This window comes from Sorex araneus, chromosome 4 (genome assembly GCF_027595985.1).
Source record: "Sorex araneus isolate mSorAra2 chromosome 4, mSorAra2.pri, whole genome shotgun sequence".
NCBI lineage: Eukaryota > Metazoa > Chordata > Mammalia > Eulipotyphla > Soricidae > Sorex > Sorex araneus.
In genome coordinates, this window is record NC_073305.1 from 63,217,484 (window position 1) to 63,241,763 (window position 24,280).

Consider the following 24,280-nt stretch of genomic DNA (forward strand, 5'->3'; position numbering starts at 1 on the left):
AGTGTGGGGTGGGGGGAGACGGGACTGGGGAGGGGGGAGGGATGTTGGGTTTACTGGTGGTGGAGAATGGGCACTGGTGAAGGGATGGGTTATCAAACTTTGTAAGGGAGAAACATGAGCACAAAAATGTATAAATCTGTAACTGTAAAAAAAAATAAATGAAATAAAATAAAAAAAAAAAAAGAAATACTGCCATATAGTATAGTTCATTGGGATCACCCTGTACATGTGATCTCTTATTAACTAAAATGTCATTAAGTGACTCATAATTGTATTCTGGGGAAAATATAATTGAAACACTTTAGAACAACAAGTACTTTAGTTTATGTTGTATTAGTCAACAATAGTCTCAAGTTTTTGAACATTACTTTTAACTGTTCTTTCCCAAGATTTATTAAGATGAACATCTTGGTTCTCAGTTGATCTCCTCATTATGTTTCTACAAGCAACATATAGCCTCATTGATCATCAAAATTACTTTTAAAAGGAGAGATGATTACCTGCTTTTGTGAAATAGTCTATTACCAACCAAGTGGCAATACAATTGATTTCTCATTTCCCTGGTAGAATTCTGCTGTCTTTCTATCAAAGCTCATTTTCTTTCTTTATTTTTTTCCTTCTTTTTTCAGGGAAGGGGGTCACTCCTGGTGCTGTTTGGGAGAGCTTATGACGCCAGGAATCAAATCAAGCATTCCCACATGTAAAGCTGCAAAGCATGCACTCTAGCCCTTTGAACCTTCTCCCTGACCCCAAAAGCTCATTTCTTGAAAGTAAATCATGGTCAGTCAATAGCAGTGAATTTTAAAGAGGCAAAGATCAGGGATATTCAAGTAGTGATGGCTGTATGGATTCCGCAAGTTCCCAAGCCAGGAACACATAATGCAAGCTGAAATCCTTTGTTTCCAATTGTCAAAAATAAGAGGCGTATAGTTTCCTGGGGAAAAGCATGCCCTGAAAATTTTAATAGCATTACAGACTTTTGGACTCAGTCTCCAGGACTCTCAGAAACTGATTAACCTTTTTTTTTAAAAAAATTTATTGAATCACTATGAGATAGTTACAAGCTTTCATGTTTGAGTTACAATCACACAATGATCAAACACCCATCCCTCCACCAGTGCACATTCCCCCACTACCAATATCCCCAGTATTCCCCCCCTTTCCCACCCTCCCCCTGCCTCCATGGCAGACAATATTCCCCATACTCTCTCTCTACTTTTGGGCATTATGCATTTTGCCACACAGACACTGAGAGGTCATCATGTTTGGTCCATTATCTACTTTCGGCACACATCTCCCATCCTGACTGATTCCTCCAGCCATCATTTTCTTAGAGATCCCTTCTCTATACCATCTGCCTTCTCCCCTCCACTCATGAAGCAGGTTTCCTGCTATGGGGCAATCATCCTGGCCCTTGAATCTACTGTTCTTGGGTGTCAGCCTCATGTTATATTATTTTATGCTCTACAAATGAGTGTAGTCCTTCTATGTCTGTTGCTCTCTTTCTGACTCATTTCACTTAGCATGATACTCTCCATGTCTATCCATTTATAAGAAAATTTCATGACTTCATTTCCCCTAACAGCTGCATAGTATTTCATTGTTTAGATGTTCCAAAGTTTCTTTAACCAGTCATCTGTTCTAGGGTACTTGGATTGTTTCCAGATTTTGGTTATTGTGAACAGTGCTGCAATGAATATATAGGTACAGATGTCATTTCTACTGTGCTTTTTTTGCATCCTCGGTATATACTCCCGGAAGTGGTATTGTGAGGTCATATGGAAGCTCGATTTCTAGTTTTTGAAGGACTGTCCATATTGTTTTCCAGAAAGGCTGGACCAGTGGGCATTCCCACCAACAATGAAAGAGTGTCCCTTTTCCCCCCACATCCACGTCAGCACTGGTTGTGTTTGTTCTTTTGAATGTGTGCCAGTCTCTGTGGTGTGAGATGATATCTCATTGTTGTTTGATTTGCATCTCCCTGATGACGAGCAATGTGGAGAATTTTTTCATGTGTCTTTTGACCATTTGTATTTCTTTTTTGAGGAACCTTCTGTTCACTTCTTCTCCTCATTTTTTGATGGGGTTGGAGGGTTTTTTCTTGCACAATTCTACTAGTGTTTTGTATATCCTGGATATTAATCCCTTATCAGATGGGCATTGGGTAAATATTCTTTCCCATTGTGTGGGCTCTTTGTCTTGGTCACTGTTTCTTTTGAAGTGCAGAAGTTTCTTAATTTGATGTAGTCCCATTTGTTTATGTTTGCTTCCACTTGCATGGTTAGTGCTGTTTCATCTTTATCTTCAATGTCATGGAGAGTTCTGGCTACGTTTTCCTCTATGTACCTTATGGATTCATGTCTGATATTGAGGTCTTTAATCCACTGTGATCTGACTTTTGTGCCTGGCATTAGACAGAGGTCAGAGTTCATTTTTTTGCAGGTAGCTATCCAGTTTTTCCAGTACCAAGTGTATGAAGATTGCTGTATTTCACCCAGGGGCCATTAAGCCCTTCTGTAAGAGATTACTAATGTGTTGTTAAAATTGATCCTTGTGTACTTATATATATATATATATATATATGTGTGTGTGTGTGTGTGTGTGTGTATGTGTGTATGTAGAAATATATTTCCCTCTAAGATTGGTTGCCTTCTGCTTTAAACCCCATCAAATATGGTCACTACTCTCGAGTATGAGTGATGTGAGGTATGAGATGCAGCTGCGTGGTCCAGGAAAAGGTTTACAAGTGGGTGAGACTGGGCAAGAGTGTGTGGAGAGCGGCTGTGAGCATGATGGCAGTTGAGTTCTGGTGGCAGTTGAGTTCTGGAGGTTTTTGGCTGTGGGGGCAGGATCCCTTGGGTCGGGGAGGGGCCTTACCTGTTACCCTCTGGGGTACCCCAAATGAAGCAGCCTGGCGCAGAGTCCAGCGGCATGGCTATGGCAAGTCGTTTTATGCTCTATTCTGAGAGAGAGAAAGACAGTGAGTCTCCGGATGATGGCGGTTGATGAGACAATCTGGTGCCAGCCAGAAGTGGATTGTGGGCATGACTGCCAAGTTGCCAGAAACAGGGGGCCATGGGGAGAGGTCACCCATTCCCGGTTCTGTTGAACCTGGCAGCTCACCTTTTTCAAGAGAGTCTTTGAACTCAGGGTGGCGTCAGCTGGGAACAGATCAAGGCAGTTCTTGTTTTGCCTCTGGCATTAAACCTCACACGTTCATTTAGGACACAGGCTGGTGGCTCAGAAGAATAAAGGGCGTGCCTTTTCGAATGGAGGTCTGCTGTTTGCCTGATAGAAGGTAGGTAATAAGTAAAAAGACCAGAGTGCCACAGAACTTTTGATTAAGTTTTGCAATGAAGATGGTATAAAATTGCAGCAGGGGGTGTGGTAAATGGAATTCTAAAGTAAAACCTATTATTCCTAGAAAGTTTTCCAGATCAATGAACTATTGGGGAATCTTATGTGACAGCCAGAGCACTTATTACTGTCTCCCTTCCTTCCCCCCTCTTGCAACTCTGATGTAACACAAGTTACAGGATCAGGAGTGCTCAGGGCTTACTCCTGGCTTTGTGCTCAGAGATCATTCCTGGCACTGCTTGCAGAACCATGTCAGTGTCAGGGATCAAGTCCAGGTAAACCACATACAAGGCAAGCATCTTACTTGCACTATCTCCCCAACCTGAGAATGTCCATTATGGGGTGCTGGGGATGGAACCCAGGTAGCCATATGCAAGATAAATGCCCTATCCATTGTACTATTGCTCTGGCTCTGAAAATTTTGTTCTTCTTCTTTTTTTTTTTTTTTAAATAAGGGTCTTTCTAGTGTAAAAGCCAAGGAGCTACTCTTAGTTTTAGTTTAGGAGCCCAGAATTTACTACAGCTGGTTGGGTCTCTGCTTGGTGGTGCTGGGGGCCACCAGGGTACCACACAGTGCTGGGGAGACCATGTGGTGTCAGGGACACACTTGGGGCCTGAGGCATAGAAGTGTGCATTCGGCTCTTTTGAGCTATCTCCCTGGCCCATTGTTGCTTAAATTTTTTTTTCTCTATTTTTTGGTTTCGGGTCACACCCAGCTGTGTTCAGGGTTTACTCCTGGTTCAGCACTCAGGAATCACTCCTGTTGGTGCTGGGGGACCATACGGGGTGTTGGGATCAATCCCTGGTCAGCTGTGTGCAAGGCAAGCACCCTACGTGCTGTACTATTGCTATGGCTCTCCTTTAATTGCTTTTTTAAAAAAAGCACTCTTCTATTATGTTTTCAATATACCTGGTTTTAAAAATCCATTTATTTGCTGGTGAACATTTGGGTTGCAGAAAAATTCTCAAAGACAACTGTCTTTCTTTTTTTAATTATCTTGCTTTCCCTCTTTTCCTTCTCCCCCTCTCTCTCCCTCCGTTCCACTTTCTTCACTCCCTACCTTCTAATAGGGCAGAACTTGACTAGATGATTTCATCATTGAAATTCTCAAGGAATAGCAGCACTGCGCTGTAGCACTGTGGTCCCATTGTTCACCAATTTGCTCGAGTGGGCACCAGTAACGTCTCCATTGTGAGGCTTGTTACTGTTTTTGGAATATTGAATACGCCACAAGGAGTTTGCCAGGCTCTGCCATGTGGGCGGAATACTCTCGATAGCTTGCCGGGCTCTCCAAGAGGGACAGAGTAATCGAACCCGGGTCAGCCGCGTGCAAGGCAAACACTCTACTTTGACTCCAGTCAAAGACATAATACAATTTCTTTTTTAAATTTTAAGATTTTGTAGAGCAGTTTTAGGTTCATGGAAAAATGGAACAGAAAGCACAGAGTTCCTATAAAATACTGCCAAGAACCCAAGTCCTGTCCCCCACAGACTCCTTGACCATCAACACCCCCCACCGGAGGGAGATTATCTCCCCCAAACGGAGATTACCCTCATCTCTGTTTCACTCTCACCCCTACTAGAGTGGCACATTTGATACAATTGATAAAAACCTATGATGAAACATCAGTATCATCCAAAATCCATGGTTTATCCCAGGGAAATAGGTCTGGGGTAATTTTGTCTTGACAGATGTGTCCATCATGATAGCATGATGCAAAATAGTTAAGTTTCCTTAAAATTATCTATGCCCTGACTTTTTATTTTTTCCCTTAACTTGTGGCAGCCACTAATCTTTTTACCATCCCTATAGTTCTGTCTTATTTATAATGTCATATAGTTGAAACTGTTTAAAGCCTTTTTCAGATTTACTTTTAATTTAGTCATATAAATTTCATTTTCTCTCTTGTCCTCCTTTATTTTAGCAATGCCAGGGATCAAAATCATGCCTCATACATGCAAGGCAAGCACTCTACAGTTAAACTGCATACCTAGACTTCTCCATTTCTTTTCGAGAGAAATTATTTCTTCCTTTTTCTTTTTTCTTTTTTTTTTTTTTTTTTTTGGGAAGTCACACCTGGCAATGCACAGGGGTTACTCCTGGCTCTGCACTCAGGAATTACCCCTGGTGGTGCACAGGGGACTATATGGGATGCTGGGAATCGAACCTGGGTCGACCACATGCAAGGCAAATGCCCTACCCACTGTGCTATCGCTCCAGCCCTGAGAAATTATTTCATTGTCTGAATGTGCCACCATTTATTAACCACTCATCTATTGAAGAACATTTTGGTTGTGTCCAAGTTTGGGTAATTATAAATACCAGCACTGCTCAGGGCTTAGTCGTGGCTTTTTTTCTCAGGAATTACTCCTTGCAGTGCTCAGGGGACCATACACAGTGTTCCAAGAATTGAACTGGTGTCAGCTGGGTATAAGGCCAGTGCATTAATTCATGTACTACATCTATGGTCCCATGTGCAGGTTTTTGTGTGGACATCAATTATGTTTATTTGATAAAATACCAAGGAGCATCATCTCTAGATCACATGTGTAACCTTGTAAGAAGCTGCCAAACTGTCTTCCAAAATGGAAATGGCTTTCTTTTTGCTTTTATTGTTTCCTTTCGGAAACCAGGAGTCCAGGTTTGGTTGCAATAGCTAAATCATAAGGTGACAGTTTGGGTTAAGCTAGAATGCAGACAGGGAAAGAGATGTGTACATAGGATATAACATAGGGTGATTGCAATTTCTTTCACTCATGCCGAGATGTCAGATTGGGCTATGGTACTATAAGAAGTTTTTTGTCTTGGATTTAGCAGTGTTTAGGGGATAGTAGCAGCACAGTACCCAGTAAACTACTGGTGCTGGGGACTGAGTTTGGGTCTCTCTTAAGGAAAGCATGTGCACCAGTTCTTTGGGCTTTCTCCCTGGCCCAAGATAAGATTCTTACAATTGGTTCAGTCATTCGGTTATGATTTTGAAGGTGTCACCTGAAGTGTTCTGCAGATAAAAAGGAGAGAAGAAAGTGTGTCTCCGAAGGATTAGGTAAAGGGTTGGGCATCAAGGATAAATACATTGGACAAGAGGCTGACTTCTTATCTAGGTTCTATGTTTTGTGGAAACATGATGTTTACAGTGAAAGATTAAGTGTAATTAAGTGAAGATGGCATAAAGAAATGGAGTACAGGCTTTGTATGTGGGAGTGCTGGGTTCAATCCCCATTATAGCATGGTCTCTTGAGCACCATATGCAAAAAAATTGTGTACATCACAATAGGTGTATTCTTGGACCTGCTAAGCACAGGAATACTTACATATGCTAACTAAAAATTAATGAAATTCACTTGAAGAAGATAATATTCTTACTTGGACTTAGTCAAAAGACCTAATTAATGGTGGCATAATAGGAAGATCACAGCCATTTAGATTTTGCCATTATTGTATATATTGCAGATATATAGCTTGGTTTGTCCTTGAATATAACAATGGTTAATGGCTGAGAACGATCATTTACTGTCATTATCATCGGGGTTAGATATCACAGGGTGACCTTAATTATCAGTTGTCACTTCAACAGGGTGGAGCAATCATAGCAAGGGCACTTCAGTGCTGTATTTCAATGTAACAGTCATGCCACACTGATGGGGACTCAGTGCACAAAATATAAGACTTTAGAATAATTTCTCCACCCAACATATTGTTGATCTTTGTTAGATCAACAATACCTCAAAGGGTACCTCAGTGAAGACAGCCTGGTGTGGGGACTCATAGAGAGGGTTAAGAAGTTAAGCAATACAAATTATTTGCTGTTGTCCTAGCTTTAGTTGATAGCTTGTCAGATAGAGCTAGGTCAACAACAAATGATTTAATGATCAAAAAATCATTGTGGTAGTAATAAATTAGAAATGCCCAGCAGAGAAAAAGGAAAACAGGGAAACACATATTTCTTTATTTTTTCAGACCACATCTGTCAGTGGTCAGGGCTTACTTCTGGCTCTGTGCTCAGGGATCACATATGGTGGTTCTCTGGAGATCATATGTGGTGCTGAAGATAGAGCCCTGGTTGGCTGCATGCAAGGCAAAAGCCCTCCCTGCTGTATTATCTCTCTAGTCCCAGGAAAAATCATTTTTTATGTTCCCAAGGATAAATAGTCATACTATTAAATTTCTCCATGGTTTTTGTTTTTGTAGTTGCTATTTGGTTTAGGGGCCACACCTGGTGGTGTTCAGGACTTAGGTTCTATGCTCAGGGACCATAAGTGGACTGCATGCAAGGCAAATGCCTTTTTCTGGTCTACGCCTGAGTATTTCTAAGTTCATATTCCGCTAAGATTTTCACCAATGATTCCTGTTACCTTTCAGGCCTGCTCTAGTATTATGATCTGTGTGTGATGGGAAGTGATAGCAAGTCTCCTTAAAGATTAAGCTACAAAACACTCCTACTTTATTCTTGCTCACACTCATGGAAGCTGGAGGCCATTTTGCAAGCTCCCACATGGAAAGGTCAATGTGACATTGGAGTAAGAAATGCCTTTGTCAACACACAGGAAATTAGAACTGCAGTCTGCCTCATATTTTATGAGGAATGGAACCCTGCCTCACTAGAAATAAACTCAGAATTGGATCCTCCCCCCCCTTGAGACTTCTGAGGAGACCCATCCCTTGCTGACAGCAGAACTAGTCTCCAAGAGGCACCTCGCCTGCACTACCTAGATAAATTATGTCCACATTTCAGACCCACAGAAACTCCAAGATGTTTGTTGTTGCAAGCGGCCCTGAGTTGTTAGTGTGTCATGCAGTAATAGATAACTAAGATGTATATGTTTACTAAAATTAGACTATCTTCTCATTTGTCATAATTCTAGAGCATATAGAGGGCATGCAAATGATTTGGAAGAGAGCTGTGATCAATGTTAGAAAATCAATAAGGCAAAAGGGCAGCTAGGACTCACAGTGGTGGTAGGAGGGGTGGAAGGTGCATTACCAAAGGTCCAGATGAGGGAAGAGAGGCAGAGGACAGGCTCTTCTAGAGAAATGGGTTGAGTCAGGAAGAAGACAGAGAAGAAATACTCCTGGGGCTGAGAGAGACATGATAGGGGTTAAGGTGCTTGCCTTGCATGCCGCGATCTCTGGTTCAGTCCTCTGCACTCCAGAAGGCCCACGGAGCCACTTTCAGAAGTGAGCCCTGAGCACCTTTGGATTTGCCCCATCATACTCTGAGTGCTTGTTTATTTTCTTCTTCTTCCATGTCCTTCCACTCACAATAAAGATGCATTTAAATTCTTTTTTTTTTTTTTTTTTTTTTGCTTTTTTGGGTCACACCCGGCGATGCACAGGGGTCACTCCTGGCTCATGCACTCAGGAATCACACCTGGCGGGCTCAGGGGACCATATGGGATGCTGGGATTTGAACCCGGGTCGGCCGTGTGCAAGGCAAACGCCCTACCCGCTGTGCTATCTCTCCAGCCCGATGCATTTAAATTTTTAGAAGAAGCAAACACAGCAGTTGATACATACTTGACAAGTTGGTTGTAGTAAATGAGGAAAGTCTTTTGCCTGCATGTGGCCCTCCCAGGTTTTATCCCTGGTACCGCATATCGTTCCCTTAGCATGTTAGGACTGATTCCCTGAGCACAGGGCAAGGAGTAATATCTGAGTACCACCAGTATGGCCTAAAAACAAAATAAATTTGGTTGACGTGGACAGTAACAGGAAGTCATAAAGCACAGAAGTGACATTATAATCTTCAGAGTATAGCTCTTATAAGCTAGAAACTAAGAACTTGCCATTTCCATACTTGTATGTAAGAGTGCCAAATGAATGAGTTGCTATTATTATCCTCACAAGGAAGGAAACTCAATCTTCAAGTTTTGTCCAAATCTAGTAGTTATTGCTTAGCATCTGAAACCTTAAAGGTATCCTGTCATTTTTATATCACTTTCTCTAGAAAAGAAGAAAGATTCTAGCAGTAGTATATTAGATTGAAAAAAACAAACAAAACTTTGCACGCAAGGACTTTGAAGAAAGATGCAGAGAGCATTAAGTAAAATATCAGGCCTGGTTCTGCTATGTTCTCTGAAATTTTGAAGTGGAAATGAACATTTTGGAGCACCTGGATCCTCAGGAAGATGGTAATGGTGCTTACTTTACAAGTTGGTTGTATTAAATGAGGAAAGTCTGTCAATCACTTAGCACGGAGATGTAGTTGGCTGGTATATACGTGCACACACACATTATATATAGTTAGATGGTGCTTGATAAATGTAAAGGCAGTCTACTCTAAGCCTTTTACTAAGTAGTTACAGAGAGCTGCGAAGTGAGCATACTGCTAGCATAGAGAACCAGAGAATAAACTGCAACCAAAGTTGGAGGTTCAGCAACTGCCAGTAGAAGCGAACGCTAACTTCAGCTGGAACAAGAAAACGTTTTCAGGTTTTTTTTCTACGTCCTTATTTGTATCTCTACATCTTTAATCTGATAGTTCTTTGGAAAAATCAAACTACGGACAGGTCAAAATCAAGAGATGAGACCAAAGCAAGACCGGTGACACCGTCACCGGGCCCCGGGTGCGGGAGACAGCAGACGCCCCCGACCCGCGGTACCCTCGGCGCCGGGCAGCGCACGTTCCGGCCAGCGGACGGCTCATCCGCTCGCGAGATTTCCCTCACCGAGTCGTCTCAAGGTTGACTTGAGACTGGGGAAGCGTCGCGAGACTTGGCTCCAGCCGCTCTCCTGGCTCCTCCTACTGAGCCTCTGGCTGCCCCGCCGCCCCGGTCGCACGTGGAGTTGTTGTGGGTCGGAGGTCACGTGACGCGGAAGTGGCCCTGCAGGCCCCGCCCCAAGATGGCGGCGCCCTGTGCCCGGTGCCGTGACCCTCTCGTGCTCGCCCTGCAGTCGTAGGTGGACGGAACCCGCGGGCTATGGATCGGCCTGGCCTGACCGCCTCGCTGCTGGTGAGTGCGGGGCGGGGGCCGCGGTGCCCTGCCGCCTTAGCTCTTCCTGCTGGTTTTGCGCGCTGAGGTGTCTTCGGGTCACTGGGAGACGGGTCGGGGGCAGCCGCTGGGTCGCTCCTGGGACCGCTGGACTTCGGTTCCGTCCCGCAGTTTCTACCCCGAGGAGGCAGCGAGCAGTCTGGGTGCTCCGTCATAGCTTTTCGTTTGCTGATTCACGGAAGGAAAAAAAACACTTTAATTACGTTACCGTCCCCCACCCCCGAGATTTGGAATTAAAGAATCATGCGATCCAGCAAAAAAGTGCTTACGCCGATCGCTCACACCCCCTCCTGTGCGAGACTGAAGTTGTGGTTTTGCTGTATGATTCTTTTTCTTCTTTTCCTGCCCCGGGAAAGGACATTCATTCATTGGTTCAATCTATATGTAACTGCCTCCAGGTAGTCTAGCCTTCCTGCATAGATGTGCTGTGGAGGCAGTCTCCCTGTAATTCCTTCGAAAGCGACGAGAATCAACACTGGTTAACACCAAAAGCCAAAAGAAGCCCCCAGTGCAAAAAAAAAAAATCATTGAATAAACTTTGTTATAGCCCACTAGGGCTTACCACACGCAGTAGTGACCAGGTCAGGTTGACAGCCACTATTTCAGTGCATCTGGAGTCACGTGGTGCTGTTCTGGGGGGTAGCTCCAGGGTGCAAAGCCCTTAAGTCATCTCCGGAGCGCCCCCTCTCCCACCCCCAGAGGAATTTAATTAAATTGTCAAATGTTTGTTGCAGGTGTTGGGTATAATTTAATGAACAAGAGCAGACTTGCTTCTTTAGCTCAGTTTGTCGAGAGACAACAGTGAAATATTTTATCCTAACATAGAAGTATGTTAGGGCAAACATTGTGGGCTACTAATTCAGAGTATAAGTAGGGAAAAGTATAACCTTAACCAGAAATATGGACTAATGGTTTTAAACCTAGAATTGTTGAAACTTTTCTGAGTTAGATTTTAGAGGTACAAATGCTCATGTTTCTTCTTTTTTTTTGTGTGTGTGGTTGGGGGATTCTAACAACATTCCTGTCCCAGAAGAAAGGAGGTTTTTTATTTTCTCTCTCTCTTTCCCTTAAATAGATTTCTCATTTAGTCATTTAATACTGTCCAAGTTAAAGTCTTATCTTGATTTTCCAGTTGAGGGAATTGAGGTACAAAGAGGTTAGGTAAATTGACCAGACCCACACAGGTGAGGTCTATTAAATATTTCTAAGGGTTGTAGAGTATTGTTACATCCAGTCAGTGTTGGGCTGGAGTGATAGCACAGCGGTAGGGCGTTCTCCTTGCATGCAGCCGACTTGGGTTGGATTCTTCTGCCCCTCTCGGAGAGTCCAGCAAGCTATCGAGAGTATCTCGCCCGCCTGGCAGATCCTGGCAGACTACCCATGGCGTATTCGATATGCCAAAAACAGTAACAACAAGTCTCACAGTGGAGATGTTACTGGTGCCCGCTCGAGCAAATCGATGAGCAACGGGATGACAGTGATATACAGTGATACAGTCAGTGTTACATGGAATTCTGTCCACTTACTTGCTCCTTGCCAGTCTCTGAAATACCAGATGCATTTGCTAAGAACAGGTGAGTGTAAGAGTTAATAAAAGAATAGTAGGATGTGTGTATGTGTGCACACTCGAGTTAAAAAAATGGTGGGGAGAGGGTCTGTGTGTGTGTGTGTGTGTGTGTGTATTTATGTTCATGTGCCCAGAGCTCGTACATGCAAAAAGAATACTAGTTTACATTCTTTGTTCCCTGTGTTTGTTTTCGGGCTACATCAAGTTGTACTCGGGCCTTAATCCTGTGCTGCACTCTTGGATCACTCCTGGTGGGGACTGGGGAACCATAATGGGGTGCTGGGGATGGAACTTGGGTCAGCCATGTGCAAGTTAAGCAGCTTACCTTGGTACTATCTCTCTGACCCAAGAATTTTAAATTTTTATTAAGATTTGGCGTTCATGCAAGAAAGTGTAATTTTTTCTATGTATTTTAGAGGAAAAAATCAAGATCATGGGGCTGGAGCCATAGCACAGCAGGTAGGGTGTTTGCCTTGCACATGGCCGACCTGGGTTTGATTCTCAGCATCCCATATGGTCCCTTGAGCACCGCCAGGAGTGATTCCTGAGTGCAGAAGCCAGGAGTAGGAGTAACCCCTGTGCATCATCAGGTGTGACCCAAAAGCAAAAAAAAAAAAAAAAAAATCATGATCAATGAGTAGAATTTCAAGGAACTTTTATTTTTCTTCACCATTCCTGGCAGTGCTCAGGAATCATTCATGGCAGGATTTGGGGAAATCATATGGGGTGCTAGGAATTAAATTCAGATCAGCTGTGTCAAGGCAAGTGCCCTGCCCACTGTACTGTCTCTCTGACCTGGGAAGTTGTATTTTATTGTATGCAAAGACAAATCATTTTATTCATTTAACTCATGATTTATCTTTATGTACTTTGCTCACTGAAAACCTTGATAAAGCCTTGTAAACCAAACCCATCTATGATAAGTACTATCAAAGAAATGAACTAAAGAGAATAGAATACTACTACTAGCTACCTACTTTTGAGGGGTGGGAGGATTTGGACCCAATGTTGCTCAGGAATTGCTTACTCCCGACTCTTTGTTTGGTGGTCATGTCTGGCATGCTAGTACATGTGTTGGCACTCCCTTCCTATCGCTTCACAAGGAGTGGAAGGCTGGAGAGTTGATCAAGGTAAGAGACTCTGGGGTGTTTTTATTTTTTGGTTTTCAGGCCACACCTGGTGGTGCTAATCAGGCCTTAGTCCTGGCCCTTACTCCTGGTCCTGGGGCTTCAACAGAGTTCAGCTGCATGCAAGTAAATACCTTAACCCTCTACACTCCCTAGCCCTTACAGCCTACTTTAATTGATTGATCAAACCCAGGTTTGCTCCCAGCAATGCTCTGAGAAAGTGTCATTAAAACTAAGACCGAAAAAGATGGGAAGGAACAAAGCATTTTGCTGAACTCTGGGGAAGGTTCAAAGGGAGAAAACCCTCAGGTGGAAAAGGCTTTAAATGTAAGTGGGGTCTAGTGTGTGGATGAGTTCAGAGAGAGCAGCGGCTGAGGTGTCTCTGTGGGCCATAAGGAATTTGGAGTTTAGAGGGTCAGAGAGATGCCCCTGTGTGTAGGGCGCTTGCCTTGCCTGTGGCTGACCCAGGTTTGATCCCCAGCACCTCAGATGGTCCCCTGAGCACAGCTGAGTGTGGCCCCAAAACAAATACCCAGAAATGAATTTGAATTTTATTTGAAGCATAACGGAAGCCATTAGAAGGGTTTATAGAAGTGGTCTGGACATGGAGTGGCTGTACGTCGAGGTAAGGGGAGTCTGGGGAAGTCTGATGCTGCCTAGGAAGTTCTAACAATGCCCAACCCTTGGAGTGGCTGCGTGCATGAGGGGAAGAGGGAGAGAGGCCTGACTGCTGGGATGTTGAGGGTTAAATAAGAAGTTGGCTCTGGAGGGCAGTGCCTGGCATGTAGTGCCCGTGTCAGTGTTTCCTTCCGACAGCCGCATGAGGAGTGGAGGCCTGTCGAGTTGATCAAGGGGAGAGTCTTCAGGATGCTTTTGTTTTGGGGCCACACCCAGCGGTTCTCAGGGCTTAAACTCCTGGCTCTGTGCTCAGGGATCACTCCTGGCCATGTGTTGGGCACCAGATGTGGTGCCTGGGATAGAACTCTGATCAGCTGCATGTGAGACAAGGGCCTTATGTGCTGTACTAATGCTTCAGCCCCTCTCTTTACATTGCTGCTGCTGTTGTTTTGCCACACCTGTGGTGCTCAGGAATTACTCCTTGCTCTGCACTCAGGAAGTGCTCCCGGCAAGCTCTGGGGACCATATGGGTTGCTGGGGATTGAACATGCAGGCAAGTGCCCTGCCCACTGTACTATCACTATGACCCCCTCTCTTTAAGCTTTTGAACTTGATGCTGGATTGTTCTTGCCAAGTATTACTGTATGATGAGTAAGTCCAAAAAACAGAATTTTGTGAAGCTTTCAAGTTGTGACTACTAGTAAAAGACTTTACAGGCTTCATGTATGAATTAATTATTAGGGTTTTTTTCTTTTCCTTTTTGGGTCACACCCAGCAATGCACAGTGGTTACTCCTGGTGGTGCTCGGGGGACCATATGGGGTGCTGGGAATTGAACTCGGGTGGGCTGAGTGCAAGGCAAACGCCCTACCTGCTGTGCTATCGCTCCAGCCCCAATTATTAGGTTTTATTTTACTTATTTTTGTTTTTTTGGGCCATACCTGGCAGTACTCAGGGCTCACTCCAGACTCTTTTTAGGGATCACTCTTGGTGGTGCTTGAGGAACTGACCATAATAGGTGCTGGGGATAAAGCAGGTCAACCTCATGCAGGGCAAGCACCTTACCTATTTTACTGTCTCTCTGAACTCTTGGTCTTAGGTGTTACATGAATTTAGTATGTGTATGTACTCTTCAGTCTTTTGGAAGTTCTTAAATATTGGTGTATCAGAATATTATGTAACAATTGGAATAATATATGCAGTAATAATAGCAAAAGTAATAAGAGATTTGGAATAGCTCCATATGGGATGTGAGGTTGGCTGTATGCAAGGCAAGCTCCCTACCCTCTGTTTTGTGGGTCCCTAATTCATGCATTTTTAAGTTAAAAAAATGAATGCCTGCATGATTAAGTGCCTGCTGTGTACTGGTGCAGGAAACACCTAGGTGAACAAACACACAGATGTTAAACAAATAGCCACGTACTCAGTTACAGAATTAAAATTAAGATTAGTGTATAAGTAAGTAGAGAAATCTAAATCTAGGCTCCTGCGGAAGGAGCCTGTGTATAAAGTCCTAGAAATGAGGGAAATGAGATGAGTTGGAGGAAAGGAGAGGCTAAGAAGCTAAGAAGCGAAGTGCAGTTGGTGGGTGTGGCGGGTGTAGGGATAGGCTGGTCTAGAAGTTCTACTCCCCTCCCCCCCATTACCTTTTGAGCTCTGGGCATATTTGAAAGGTGTATAGGCTGGAAAATGGTAAGATAAAAATCCTATTTGAGGAAGTTTTTATGATAAGTACAGTGGGGGCAAGGATCACTGCAGGGGGGATGGATAAACAGGGAAGAAGACACTGCAGAAAGCAGAAGCAGCAGTTTTCTGATGAGGTGATTACCCACTGCGGGCTCCTTTTTAGAGAACCTGAGAATGTCAAGAAGGAATGCTCCCCAGAGAAGCCTTATTAATGTTTTGGGTGGATGTTAGCTGCTGTTTGAACTGTGTTGATTTTCTTGGGGTAAATTAGACAAATGGTTTGGTTTTATTCTCTGGTTGAGCATCAGTAATTTTTCCCCTATTGTTGAGTCGGCTACCTTTTGAAAAACATTTTATTGCATGTAATCTTGCCCCTTTTTTTGTTTGTGTTGGGTCACACCTAGCAGTGCTCAGCGGTTAGTCCTGGCTCTGCACTGAGGAATTACTTGTGGCAGTGCATGAGGGACTATATGGGATGCTGGGGATTAAACCCGGGTTGTCTGTATGTAAAGCAAGCCCCTGCCCGCTGTACTATTGCTCTGGTCCTGTATTCTTGCTTTTAAAAATTTGCATAGTAATTTCAAAGCACTGGTGAGATTCTTCCTCATAGGGCTACTAGCATTTTGTTGTTGTTGTTGTTATTTTTTGTTTTTTACTTTTTGGGTCACACCTAGCGATGCACAGGGGTTACTCCTGGCTTTGCACTCAGGAATTACTCCTGGCGGTGCTCAGGGGACCATATGGGATGCTGGGAGTTGAACCTGGGTCGATTGCCTGCAAGGCAAACGCCCTACCCACTGTGCTATCGCTCCAGCCCCCAGCTATTAGCATTTTTATCACTGGTTAAATTATGATAGAGAGGTGTATTTCATTCATATAATACCAAAGTACCAGCCTCTTGTTACACTTTAGTAAGGTTTACTGTTTCATCTGGGTTAAGTTCTATTCATTTGGGATTTACATAGTTTTGCAGTTTTCTTTCTTCCTTTTTTGGGGGGAAAGTAGGGGAGAGGTACACCTGGTGGGATTCAAGGCTTACTCAGGGATCACTATAGGCAGGGTGCTGGGGATCAAACCTGGGACAGCCAATGCGAAAGGCAAGTGAAAGGCTGTCGTATACTTTGGCCCCATGTCCTTGCAATTTTCAGTGCAAGCTACCATCATCTAGAAATTAGTCATTTGCTTGATAAACTTTCGATAAATGACCATATGTAAAACAAATTTCTCAGAGCAAATAAAAAGAATTTGGTAGGATATAAGGATATAATTGATTTAGTTCATTCGAATATTATAGTTATGTTCGAGTAATACTGTCAATCTTTTTTTTCTATGTAGTACTGATGCAGAAATTACATACCTGCTTAAAATTTTTGTTTAACTCTTAAATGTGTTGCTGCCATGTGACTCTGTTTTTGCACATTTTTTAGTTTTCCAAAAGCCTCATGAATTTTAATGATACTTGAGTCAGAGAAGTTTGAGCTCCACAGAAGCAATTAGTAACTTTTGATTCATGTTTTACTGTGTAAGTAGATTGAATTCGGTCATTTCATTCTCACGAGGTAAGAATCCTGATGAAAGAATGGTTAAAAAAAATCAATGCATGCAAAGTAGTCACATAGATTAAAAGAGTAATTACCTTATTGATTAAAATTTAACAGTCCTGGGAAGCATCTCTCTGAGCCCTCTCCTAAGATTAAAGAAAAAATCAGAGTGAATTTTGATAAGAATCCAGGCATAACAAGACATTCTCACAATGAATTTACTTCTCTTTGTGCTTTGAGAAATGAAAACAGGCAAAAGATTTTATTTTCATGCTGAAATTTTTATAAAATCTTTTCACAAAAGTGAGAAAAGTGTTGAGAGGGTTGACTTAAAAACAATGGCTGCATTACTTTTGAATCTTTCCTGTGGCTTAGGAAAGGCCACTAAGCTCTCCAGGTGGAAATCCTGGGTGGGCATTCTCTCCTGGCCATGTGGGGTTTTTGCTGCCTTAGCGTGGTGCTCTGGTTGTGATACTTCTGGCATTATGGTGGAGGAGACCTTCGTGACCTTTGAGTGACTGTTGTCGAAGATCCGCCATTCAGTTGCGTGCAAGGTTTATGGGGATATTTCTAATGCAAACCGGTTTTAATAATTGACCTTATTAACCAAAAAATTGGCACATTTGGATTGCTCTCAGTAATTTCATTTTGGCAGTAAACTCCTGTAATGGGCTTGTAGGAGCCTCGGTAGAGTAGAGAGTTAGTAGGAAATCTGCTGTGTCCCCCCCTGAGCTTGTTGGAAATCCACAGAATGAAAAATTAAAAGCTCTGTAATTTTCAATTTTTGTCTTTTTGGGTCCCACCTAGTGATGCTCAGGGGTTACTCCTGGCTCTGCACTCAGGAATTACTCCTGTGGTGGTTTGGGGACCATATGAGATGCTGGGGATTGAACCTGGGTCGTTCACATGCAAGGTGAACGATCTACCGTCTGTCCTACCCACTACCCTATTGCTCTGGCCCTCGACAGAGCTTTTAACTGTTTCCCCGTTTTGTCTCTGTGGTGACTGGGGTGCCATGCACTGGTCTCAGTGCAGCTGAGATGGCACTCTGGGGATCACACTGCAGCCTGTGGGGCAGTGCTGGCGGGCAAACGTGCTCTGCTTCGGAGCTGCCCCTTGGGCCCCACCCAGCTCGTTGTTTTGAACTTGGAATGTTTGAACAAAACTGGGTGGTTTTTTGGTTTTAGTTTTGGTGGCTTGGGCGGCCACACCCAATGATACTCAGGGATTACTCCTGGCTCTGCACTGAGGGATCAGTTCTGGCAGGCTCGGGGGACCACGTGGGATGTTGGAGATTGAACTTGGTTGGGCCGCATGGAAGGCAGGCACCCTACTCACTGTACTATCTCTTTGGCCCTGATACTGGGTATTTTTTTTTAACGTCTTACATAAATCATTTATTTTTTATTTCTATTTTTTATTTTGTGGACTTTAATCCATACCCTGTGGTGTTCCTGGCCTTAGTGCTCAAGTAGCACTCCTGATGGGCTCAGGGGACCATACATGATGGTGGTGATTGAATCTGGATTAGCCACATACAAGGCAAGTGTCCTACTGGCTGTGCAATCAGTCTAGCCCCTGCTCTCCAATTTTATTTATTTATTTATTTATTGCTTTTTGGGTCACACCCGGCGATGCACAGGGGTCACTCCTGGCTCTGCACTCAGAAATTACCCCTGGCGGTACTCAGGGGACCATATAGGATGCTGGGAATCGAACCCAGGCCGGCCGCGTGCAGGGCAAACACCTTATCCGCTGTGCTATCACTCTAGCCCCTCCAATTTTAAAATATGATATCGATTTCACTGTAATCTTGAGGTGTAAACAGAAACTGTAACTTCTGTGAAGCAATACGGTATTTCTTTGGGTGATGATAAACTGGGGCCAGATTTTAATGTCCTCTAGGAAAATGTAATTCCTTCCCTCTCCATTTATTCACTGAATCTAAAAACTATAATTAAAATTTATAATTTATTAATTATAAAAATTAACGTATTTGTAATAAACACATCAATATTAATATGCTTAGAGGATGAACTTTACATGTATCCTTTAAATAGGAATTATTAAATGTGAACTTAAAATACAGATCTAAGTTCATCAGGATTATTAATCTGTAAAATGCAGGTCTTAAAAAGGAGATTCATTAGTTAAAATTAGCTGAAAGACAAATATTTAACATTTGGTCTGACATATAGGACAACTAAGATAGTCAAATGAGAAAAAACAATTAGGTGCAAGGCAGCACATATATGCCTTTTATTTTAAAGAAAAGGTATCCAGATTTGCTTGTGTCTGAAGTTACTTTGAAAGGATCACTGTATCACTGTCATCCCGTTGCTCCTCGATTTGCCTGAGCGGGTACCAGTAATGTCTCCATTGTGAGACTTGTTGTTACTGTTTTTGGCATATTGAATTCGCCACGGGTAGCTTGGCAGGCTCTGCTGTGAGGGCGGGATACTCTCGGTAGCTTGCCGGGCTCTCCGATACTACTGAATAAATTTGGTTACTTACTAGGACCAGGGAAGGAGACTGGATTCTTTCCCTTCCTGAATTCTGTTTGCTTGTTTACATTTGAAACCACATGAGAGTATTAAAAACACATTTTTAATGTATTAAAGGTGGGGCTGGGGAGAGGCTCTGAGCAGTGTTTGCTTTGCAGCCCTGGGAGGCCCTGGGTTTGATCCCCAGCACACCATCAAAATGCATCCAAAATCAAATCATTAAAACCTACAGTTGAAAATACGATGCAATAATGATTATTTCACTGAAGTATCTTGGTGAAAGTTTCTTTGATTATGCCAGTGTGATGAGTATGAGAAATATGCTTTAAAGACTGCTTTTTTAGAAAGACACACAGTTCTTGAAAATATTTTATCAACTTATCATTGATTTATGATTTTGTGGAATTTCTGGAGTTTAGTGTTACTCATCTGTATATGTGTAGGTGTCACCACCTCCACAATAGAAAAAAAAAGTCTCATATGTGGGATATAAAGATTCATAGTGATGAAACAACAAATTGCTAAAGGCATTGGAACTAGAGATTCTCTCTATAGAACTGAGCTTAGGGGAGGGGTCTTGGGGGGACATTGGAGGGCCGTGGGGGAGGGTAGCAGGCTCTCTGGGAGGGGAGTGCTGGTACAAGGATGTATGCATGGAAAGTATGATTGACAGTATTGTAAACCATGGTCCCACAATCAAAATGAGAACAGGAAAAGAAAAAAATCTTTACAAAGGTTTTTAAAAATCTCTACTTAAAAACATCTTTACCCCCAATGGCAGAAGGCTTATTTTATTGCATTTTTTTTTCTCTCAGGGATTGACAGTTTATTGTAACCTTTTGAACCTTTTCTCTCTCCCACTTTTTCCCTTTCTTGAAGGCTGGTGGAGTAGCAGGTGTTTGTGTGGACTTGATATTATTTCCACTGGATACCATTAAAACCAGGCTGCAGAGTCCCCAAGGATTTAAGAAGGCTGGTGGTTTTCGTGGGATATATGCTGGCGTCCCTTCTACTGCTATTGGATCCTTCCCTAATGGTAAAAATTGTATTGATTTTTCTCACTGCTATGAAGCAAAGATAATGGCTTATTGGTTGTAACTTATTTTCTGAACTTGTTAAACTTTTGAATCAGCTAGTGCTATAGATTTCCAGCTGATTGCAATAGAAAAAAATACAAGCCCTCTTCTAAAACTGGATTTTGGTGTTAAAATTCCAGTTAAAGACCTTAACGCCTTGTTCCAGTTTTCCGATGCCTTAGAGCAGCAGTTCTCACACATTGCGTCTTTGAGAGTGCTGATGCTGGGGCTAGAGACTGTACGGTGGGTAGGGCACTGACCGGTTGGCCTGGGGCGGAGCCCAGCATTGCACATGGTCCCCTGAAGCAGTGGCAGCAGTGATCTTCGAGTGCTGAGCCAGGAGTAAGTCCAGAGCACTGTGGGTGTAGCCCAGCCGTGCCTCCACCCACAACCCTCAAAAAGAAGTCCTGATGCTGGGGCTGAAAAATAGTACGGGCTATAATTCACTTGCTTTGCATGTGGCAGTGACAGCTGGAATCCTGATTTGAACCCCCAGCTCCATGTATGGCCCCTGGAGCACTGCTAGATGTGGCCCAGCCCTCCATCGCCACAAATACATTAACGAAAATTAAAACAAATTTAAAACACAGATGCTGTTGCTGCCGCCAGAGGTTTAACTAGTCTATAGATTGCTAGGATCCAGGAGTTTGGGTAGTTTCCCAGCTAACCTGTCTGGCAATTACTTCTACTTTAGAGATTCTGTGGAGCAGATGGATTTAGGTTATTACACCTGCCTGACCTATCTTGGATGATGTAATTGGTTACCAGCGACTTTCTCTTGGATAATCTCCTTCCAGTGACTTACTTTTGGCTTTGCTTTTTTAAGTCACATTATGTGTGGCCCTCTTATTCTATGTTCAGTATTCTTATAATTTTGGGGGCCACACCCAGCTCTATTTAGGGCTTCCTCCTGGCTCTGAGCTCAGGGACCACTCCTGGTCGGGCTCCAGGGACCATATGGGGTGCTGGTGATGAAACCAGGGTTGACTATATGCAAATCAAGTGCCTTACCTACTGTACTATCTTTCGAGCCCCTGTACGATTTGTTTTAATTAATATAATTATTACAATTTTTTCAGATACTCAGTTTTGTGTGTGTATGTATGGGAGGAGGGTGGATCCCAAGAAGTATTCATGATGACTGGTGGCCACTGCTGGCCAAATCCAACCATCTGGGTCAGTTATTGGTGAGCTGGAGCCCAAGAATGCAGTGCTACTTGGATCTTGTGCTGCTGGTGACCACCAGAACCTCCCTCCAGGGACCTCCTGGGCTCTACCTGGTAGTGTTGGGGACTATGGGGCATTGGGGACTAAATTGGGGTCCCTATGATGCATGCAAAGAATGCATCTGCTTGGCCCAGATACTTCCATTGTTTACTAATACTTTGAGTAGTACTCAAAAGCAAATAAACAAAAACCAAAATACCACTCAAGCAGTGATCTCTCTCTCTCTCTCTCTCTCTCTCTCTCTCTCTCTCTCTCTCTCTCTCTCTCTCTCTCTCTCTCTCTCTCACACACACACACACACACACACACACACACACACACACACACACACGCACTCACTCGCATACTTAACATTCTTACTCAGAAAATCACTGCTCCAGATTTCTTAAGTTCTGGCACTGTTTACATTCTCCTTGACCACAGTGTGACCTTGTTCAACACTTTTGCAGTGTTTGAGCCATTTACTTATCTCTAGTGAAATTTGCATACAGTACAAGGAAGATCTTTAGACTTCTTGTGTAATTGAGAATGCAGCTGAACACAGTTTAGTTTTAGCCCTCCCTCCCCCACCCATATGGTCCCCTGAGCACTGCCAGGTGCAGCCCCTTGACGCCCCTCCCAGAACTGCTGGATGTTGCCCTGGTGGCCTCTGAGCATCCCTAAGTTGATCATCCCTGGATGATCCTCAGTATCACCAGCCCCAATATACTACTCAGAACCTCTAGCCTGGTTGGCCAAGAATTAGCCAGCGTGGCCCCTAAGTTCCCCGAGCACTGCTGGGGAGACTCCTCCTCACCCCCTCCTCTTTCCTCAAATAGTTGATTATTGCCTTGAGGAGCTGATGTAGCAAAAAGTAGCCATGGTGACTGGTGTAATCAGCTATGAAATATTCTGGAAGACATGGTTTATTGGGGTAAAGTATATGTTTTTAGTTTCATCTTGTTTATAAATCTGCATAGTTAATTTTTCTTGACCATTTTTTCTTGGCCAAAGATATTTTGGATTATAAAAATTTACATCCTTTCCCTTTTTTGTGGCTTGTGTGTAGGAGGTTAGGACCACATCTGGCAGTGCTCAGGGGCTAGTCCTGATTCTGTGCTCAGTAGTGACCCCTTGACGGTCTCTGGGAACCATATATGTTGCTAGGGATTCAGACTAGGTCAACATCATGTAAAAGGCCTTAACACCTAGGCTGTCTTTCAGCCCCCTAAGGCTTCATACTCCATATAAAAAGCTCACTAAAAATGTTGTGATTTTAAGGGTTGGAGTAATAGTTTATAGTTGGTAGGGTGCCTATCTTGCGCTCTGCTGACCCTATTCAATCCCTGGTGCCCATGTGATCTCCTGAATCTGTCAGGAGTGACCCTTGAGTGCAGAGCCAGGAGTAAGCCCTGAACACAGCCGGGTACGGCCCAAGAACAAAAACAAAAAAATTCCAAAAGTGTTTTGACTTTAGTACTTGAAGTGGTTAATACCAGATTAGCCCTTAGGCTTCTTCAGGGCACAAATTTTGTTTTTTATAAATTTGGGGCATATAATAGTTTTGTAAGTGGATGGGGAAAATATGTTAACTGTTACCTTTATTCATTATAACTTAATAGAGTTTAGATTTTTTAAATATTAAGTTTGAATATGTGTTTAACTTTTGAAAGATTGGCTTATTTTAAATTTCAGCTTCTGCTTTTTTTATCACCTATGAATATGTGAAAAGTTCTTTGCACACTGATTCATCTTCATATTTGGTGCCTATGAAGCATATGTTGGCTGCCTCGGCTGGAGAAGTGGTAAGTAACCAGTTGTGCATGTAAAAATCAGAAATGCAGATCAGCCATGCATATATCTTTACCATAGTCACTACTTGCATTTTAAGAGACAAGTCCTTTTTATTTATTTATTTATTTATTTAATTGAATCACCATGTGGAAAATTACAATGCTTTCAGGCTTAAGTTTCAGTTATACAATGCTCGAACAACCATCCCTTCACCAGTGCCCATATTCCACAACCGAAAAAAACCCAGCAATTTAGTCCAGGGAAATTTCTTCCAGATATTGGACCACTGCAAGCTTGTAACTCTCATCTGTGGTCGTCATAATATGGCGGTCGGTCGCCACGCCCGCCCCCTCCCTCCCTCCCACCCCTGCAAGGAAAAGGCTAGAGAGAGAAAAACCTTTCCCCTTCTGGGCAGGCATGGGGCCACACTTCTGCAAGGAGTTGCCTGTACCAAAAGTAGTTTAGCTGGCCTTTGGAGTCATGCTCGTGCAGCTTCGAGAGGCCACACACATACGGCCCCCGGGATCACATCTCAGCCAAGTCCTTTTTATTTTTTAATATTTTTTAGACAAGTCTTTGTAAGTGATAAATCCCAGTACATGTAAATGAATCAAACATGATAGTTACGAGAGTCTAGATAGGACGAAAGGAAAAATTCAGCCATTTACCAGAGATAAGTCTAAAATAATTATATAGAAAAATTAAAATTAATTATGCAGGTGCCCTGTCTTAGTATAAAGTTAACATAACTGAGCTGGGACTTTGTTTTCTAGACTTCTCATTTGATGGTCATTCTAGGTTAGTCTCGCCACAC

The 24,280-nt window shown here is 43.1% G+C and overlaps 1 protein-coding gene across 5 annotated transcripts in view; it reads left to right on the top strand.

Annotated features, from left to right (window-relative positions):
• The first annotated feature begins 10,114 nt into the window (after positions 1–10,114).
• Positions 10,115–24,280, top strand: part of SLC25A26 (solute carrier family 25 member 26) — a 148,553-nt gene continuing 134,387 nt past the window's right edge. The window contains exons 1-3 of one of the 5 annotated variants that reach the window (XM_055134218.1): positions 10,115–10,309; positions 20,270–20,426; positions 23,368–23,477. In XM_055134218.1, the coding sequence (XP_054990193.1) occupies positions 10,277–10,309; positions 20,270–20,426; positions 23,368–23,477 (300 nt within the window). In that variant the 5' untranslated portion in view covers positions 10,115–10,276. The remainder of the gene's footprint in view (positions 10,310–20,269; positions 20,427–23,367; positions 23,478–24,280) is intronic. The other 4 variants (XM_055134217.1, XM_055134219.1, XR_008629710.1 and 1 more) reach the window with 4 other exon arrangements.